At 59.2% G+C, this 6,223-nt stretch overlaps 1 protein-coding gene across 1 annotated transcript in view; it reads right to left on the reverse strand.

Annotated features, from left to right (window-relative positions):
• The window catches only part of VOLCADRAFT_88612 (uncharacterized protein), a gene marked incomplete at both ends in the record, with an annotated part of 7,185 nt that extends 2,888 nt beyond the window's left edge, over positions 1–4,297 (reverse strand). The window contains 9 exons of the mRNA XM_002948308.1: positions 30–151; positions 182–304; positions 920–1,136; positions 1,332–1,364; positions 1,499–2,055; positions 2,578–2,649; positions 2,900–2,956; positions 3,347–3,589; positions 4,286–4,297. Coding sequence (XP_002948354.1) covers positions 30–151; positions 182–304; positions 920–1,136; positions 1,332–1,364; positions 1,499–2,055; positions 2,578–2,649; positions 2,900–2,956; positions 3,347–3,589; positions 4,286–4,297 — 1,436 coding nt within the window. The remainder of the gene's footprint in view (positions 1–29; positions 152–181; positions 305–919; positions 1,137–1,331; positions 1,365–1,498; positions 2,056–2,577; positions 2,650–2,899; positions 2,957–3,346; positions 3,590–4,285) is intronic.
• Between the last annotated feature and the right edge of the window lie 1,926 nt (positions 4,298–6,223).

Genomic DNA, 6,223 nt, shown 5'->3' on the forward strand with positions numbered 1-6,223 from the left:
ACCTTCCTACGTTTGCATGTCGTACAAACCTTCGTTCTGTCACCTTCCGCCCGTATGACATAGGGTATGGGTGTATCGGCCGCCAGATCATGTAATTGTAATACATTAGATCATGTGACCGCCGTACCGTGCGGTACCGGGTGGGGTCTATCTAGTAGCGGGGGGGGGGAGATTAACTCACCCGGGGTTGTGATCCGGGAGGCAAGTGGGCGGTGGCTCTGCGGGACTGAGCCTCCAGTGGTACAGCTGCCGCCGCCGCCACCGCCGTACAAGGCGCTGATGGCGGCCCCGAAACCTCCTGTGGCTGTGGTTGCCAGGTAGAGGCCGCTGCCGCCAGCTCCAGGCGGGGAGGGGACGACTGTTGCCATTGCTGTTGATGTTGTTGTTGTTGGTGGTGGTGGTGGTGGTGGCGAGGAGGAGGGGATGGGAGGAAATCACCGGCATATCGAATCACGATGTGAGGTGAGGTCAGGGGTGTCAAGCTGGGGTGAGGTAAGGGCGGGAGGAAAGGACTTGGCGGGAGTGTGAGTATGGCTGTGTGGGGGGGGACCCAAGTCATCCAAGGGGAAGCGAGGGGGACCCGCCTACACAGCTTGCCGTGGGTCGGGTGGTGGACGGAGACATAGCTGCCTCGCCCAGCCAGTGACGCCACAGGTCACCCCCATTCGCTCAACAAGTACACGCAACCCCTTCACCCCCCCTGGGTATCTGTTTCGTTCGCCTTACACCCCCCCTGAAGGGAGATCACTGATCAGTCAGGCGCCGGGAAATGGTCAGGCGCCGCAACGACGTCTTTTCCCCCGACACATACATACATACATACATTGACGGATAGACGCATGTCCCCACCCCGGGCTACCTGCGCATCGCTCTCGGTGTCAAAAAGCAGGGGCAACGACAGCCCATGCTGCGCCCCCACCGCCGCCAGCAGTGACGACCCGTGGGTCGCCCGATTAGGCCCGCCGCCGCCGCTGCCGCTGATGCTGCTGCTGGACTCGCCGGAGGTGGTGTTGGCGGCGGCTGTAGTGTTGGCCGCAGCTAGCGGATGGCTCCAGGGCGGTGCGGAAGCCCCTCCCGCCGCCGCCGAGCCCAGACATACATCCAGACCGGCAGCTAGGAGGTCGCTGCAGTCGGGCCTGCGGGTGAAGAAGGACCAGAACGAGGAGGGGTAAAATACATACACACGCGCGGAGAGACACGCCGTTGAGGAGCACAGAAGCTTCCACAGCTGTGTCTGCGGCCCTAGCCGGGACTGAATACGGGGTGCAGGGGTGGAGGGGGAAAAAGACGAACCACAAACGAGTGAAGCTGCTGCCAGGGCAAGAGTGTACCAGACGTAGAACTGACAGAAAGGCGGAAAAAGGCTGGAGGGGTGGAGGGGGAGAGGGGCACGGGACGGTACTTGCAGCTCCCGATCAGCCATGATGACGACGGACTCTCCCCCTACCCCCAGCCACCTGGGCTCCCCTCTTCCAGCACCCGGAGGTCCCAGTCCTACCAAATGTTATCAGACTGGCCAGTGGGTGCGGACTGACGAGGCAGCGGCGGAGGCGGCGGTGGCGGCGACGGCGCCAGCGGCAGCGGCGAAGATCGGGATAGCAACGGCCTGGGTACGTCATCCTCCTCTCGTACAACAACCAGGGGGGAGCGGCCAAAATCCGCTCCGTGAGCGCTCTGCCGCTGTGGTGGCGGTGGCGGCGGCGGCGCCTGATGCGGCGGCGGCAACGCTCCGCCATCCGCCATCGCCGCAACGGGAGCGCCCCGTGCATGATCCTTCGCCGCCGCTTCTGACGGCCCCGTCATGACCGCCGGCGGCGATGACCACAATTCAGCCTTCGGGCCGCCAGCGGTGGCGGCGGCGGCGGCGGCTCCCACCGCTTCCAGCGGCNCCCCCACCCCGCCGCCCTGCACATTCACGGCCCCCCACCTGACCGCCGCACCGCCGCCGCCAGGCACACCGCAGTCCCGGCTCTCCCCCGGGACACTGGACAGGCGGCGGCCTCCGCGGACACTGACGTCCTCCTCGTCCGACGCCACCTTGCAGCCATTGCCGTTCTGCAGTCGGTCGGGTTTGAACACATGACCAATAATGATGGAGTTCCAACATATGGCGAGGCGCGTTTGTCCGTCAGTCCGTTCGTTCATCCGTCAGTCCGTGCCCAAAAGCCACGACATACATACATACATACATACATACATACATACATACATACATACATACATACATACATACATGCATACATACATACATACAAAACCGCACACTCGCATACCCACACAGCGCACCGAGCGGCGAGGGTATTAAGTCTGGGGGAGTCAACCATTGGGCGAAGGACCGCCTTGACCGGTAGGTGGGGGGAGGGGGGGAGAGGGGAGTGTTGAGGGAATTGACACACGGGGTATGGGGAGTGGGGAGGGGGAGAGGGGAGAGCAGCCTGCATAAACCCTACTGTGTCCTACGTTCCCCCGGAGTCTTGACCTCCTCCCCGTACAATGCACTACCTCCCGGCCCCGGTAGGCACATCAACACGCGAGAACGTGCTTCTCCCCCTTTCCCGTCTCCCGCCCCGATCTCACCAGCGTCCACATCCGCACGCCCCTCATGGCCCTCTTCACTCTTTGCTGGATGACGTCCATGGAGGTGAGCTCCTGAAGCGACAACAGAACCAACAGACCGGCAGCGGCAATGGGGACGGGAGAGCAGCCATGAGGCAGGGGGCCCTCCAAACTGCAAGAGCGCTAGTCGTGTCGTCCCTTACTGCCCGCGAACCCTAAGAAACCAAGACGGCGACTGGGCGGGTGGTGGGAGGAGGTTGATGGGATGCGCTGTCAGGAAACCCCCACCCCCACAGCACCCCCTCCCTCTCCCACCCCCTCCCTCTCCCTCCCCCACCCCCACCTTAGCATGCTGCTCAGCAGCCAAGTCCAGTCGCCTGTCTTGTTCCGCGTGGGTGACCTAGGCCCGGTGGGTTAGGTTGGGGTGTGGTGAGGTGAGGTGGGATGGGATGGGGTGGGATGGGGTGGGGTGGGTTGGGGTGGGTGTGCTGGCAGCCAGGGTTCGAAATCGCGTGTGGTGTGGCGTGGCTTGGGGAAAGGGGTGGAGCGGCGGGATGGAGGAAGGGTGCGGGAGAGGAGAGCGCCGGAATGGGAAGGGAAGTGGGAAGCGTCATCCCTCCCCACCTCACCCTCACCTGCGGAATTTCCCCCCCCCCCGCAGCCCACTCTTCGCAGCCCACAACCCGGGTACCCCCGCCCGCGGGCTGTTGAAACCCTTTTTCCTCAAACCCCACAAACGCGCGAAGTCCGCACACCCCACCTCTACCGGGTGCTGGTTCCCTGGACACACCTTGAGTATCATCTCAACATGGGGCTTGATGCCGTCGTGCTCCATAGCCGCACCCAGCACGCAGCCGCTTCGCTCCGAAACCTCCTGAAACCGCGCGAGCCAGGGCCTCCGGGCTGCCATGGAGAACCCCCGGTCATCCAGGTGCTTGCGGGCTTTGCAGCGCCAGCGAGCCAGCAGCAGCACCTTGGAGACCACCTCATCCCCGAATTTGGTGGAAGCGGGGAGCTCCGAAGGAGCATGCCGCTGTGTATGTGTTTTGTACGTGCGGGGGGACGCGGGGGCGAGGGAGAGGCCGGGAAAGCGTGGGCAGGTGGAAAGCGCTTGAGGAGGGGAAATGGAACGAGGGATTGCCAAGGCGGGAAGAAACGGAGGAGAGGAAGGAGGGGTGGCGATAAGTGGGGGGTAGAGCAGACAAGGGCAGTGAGCGCTGTGTAGGGAAGGGGTTAAATAGCTGCCCTCTAAGGCGGCTACGTAGCGGCGAGCGAAGGACAACGGGGCCGGGAAGCAGATGGTTTTCTTAAGAAGTGCAGTGCTCGGCATTGCAGGGAGGATTGCTCCCAGGTAAGCGCCTGACCACACCGGGTCATAGCAGGCACAAGCAGGAGAGGGGCGAGTAGGCATATCTTCGTGAAGAGACGAGCGGGCATATGTCGCGCAAAGACCAACAAAGCAAATTACAACGTCAATGTACACTTCAGGCGTCCCTGAGCATTGGGACCCCTGATTTACCTAGGTTATTTGGATGAGGCCAGCGTTGCGTTAGGGGGATCCCTCATGCCTTGAGCACATAGAGGAAAAAGACCCAGAGACACGCTCTGCTGGCCCTTTAACGGCCAGAGCCTACCTTCGAGCGCGATTTCCGCAGTAAGGTAGATCGCCGTGTATAACGCTCCAACCACGCCTGTGCATTTGAGGCCTGGCTAACACCTGAAAGCTGACCTGCTTCGTCATCGCCGGTCCTCACGGCAGTCCTAGTCCCACTCATGGCCGGGACCGCGTGCAGGCCTTGTACAGGCCGAAGAACGCAAACTAAGCCAGCGCTACGATTCTTCCTCGCGTATCTTTGCTAGGCTGCAGTAGGCGCGTCCCGTTATGTAGGCTTGATAGCTTAGGCCCATCGCTAGGCAGAAAGACTAAATTCACCAGAATTAACTCAAACAAGGTCAGCAGGGATGTCGGACGATGAGAGACGTCCAAAAAGAATCGACAAAAGCTCACTTGTAAGAATGGAGGAAATATATGAGAGCACAGTAGAAATTGTGGATTTTTTGGCAACATGTATTGGACGAGAGCCGAGGTATGTGAATTCACTACGCACCATCGGTTGGTCCTGCAAGGTGCCGCATTGTTCGCAGGATGCTTTAGGACGTCGACTGGCAATACACCTGCCATTCTTGAGGATGCACTAGTTCTCCCCCAAATCGACCGACCACCGAGCTCAGATAGGGTTAGGCCCTATCCAAGGTGCTCTGTTAGTAATAGCACCTAAGAGGGCGATGATTGTCCATGAGAGCTTGCTTCATGCAACAACAAAATGATGTTGGCTACATGAAGGCGTATTTTAGGCACAGAGCGACCGCACACTTGGCAGCTGGGATAAGGAGAGACATCACAGGTGGCCAGCTGGCAGCCTGGCACTCATCGCATATGTTGGCGACGAATTTTCAAAGCTATTAATTTCAATCATTTGTGCGCATAAGGCAAACAGACTATGTCCCGTCGGTTGACCGGGACGCGAAGACGTAACAGCATGCGTACCCCATAGACTGAGATAATAAGAAATAGAATTATAGCTGCAGTAAGAAAGGCCGCTTTTGGTAAGGGAACGTATCTTAATGACGAGCTCCTCCAAAATTGCATAAAGCTTGTCATAGTAACCACAATACCACGAGTCAATCCTATGAAGTTCATCTAACCTAAAAATTCCTTGCCAGGGCGGACCTGCTCTGGATAATCCTTGCCCTTGCTCGCCGTGCAGGGCAATGATACAAACCCATATCGGGTGCGTGCATGTACTGCATTCAATGCGGCTAAAGTCACCAGCCAGCACTGCGCAAGACTTCACCTTACAACCACAATACAGCCACGCTGACAACTCTGCTCGACAACTCCCAGCATATGGCGTCCGGACAGATAAGCCCTAAGGACGTACGAACCAGGCTACATGTACGACATGCGCCTGGCAAATATTCGAACCTTCCCACCAGATCATGATGCACACCAGGCTGCACGTGAGATGACACAACTCTCCATCCATCCATCCATGCATCCATCCATGCATCCATGCATGGATATGCACGTGCTCATGCTCCTGCACATACACATGCACGCACGCTCCGAGGGAGTGTCCCTCACAACACCTGACTGACTCTTCGCCTCCCCTCTACAAACCCCTTCCAGTCGTGACTCAGGTGACCAGTCAGCCGGCCAGCCAGCTAGTCCCTCTGTCTGTCTGTCTGTCTGTCTGTCTGTCTGTCTGTCTATCTGTCTGTCTGCATGTCGGTCAGCAGCATAAGCGACAAGAAGATCCCCAATGCCGGGACCCTCTGCCCTGACCGCCTCAGTGCATCATGCAGAAGCCTGGCGGGCACTCAGCCCCGGTGAGCGCCACCCCAGCCCTCCCCGACTATGCCCCTTAACCTCACTAATGCCCCACACATTAACACACGTAAATGCACGCGCTGCTAAGTAAGGCCCTTCAACTTGCTGCGCCCAACAGCCAACAGCCCAAAATATGTGGTCATGAAAAACACGCAACAAGGCCGCTTCACAGCTTCAAGCACAAACACGCATACACGCCATCACAAGTACATGGAGCTGCAGAACTATTGCCACAACCGCGTCCCAGCTCCCATAGTCGTCACGACCAACGCATTG

This window comes from Volvox carteri (assembly GCF_000143455.1).
Source record: "Volvox carteri f. nagariensis unplaced genomic scaffold VOLCAscaffold_9, whole genome shotgun sequence".
Classification (NCBI taxonomy): Eukaryota; Viridiplantae; Chlorophyta; class Chlorophyceae; order Chlamydomonadales; family Volvocaceae; genus Volvox; species Volvox carteri.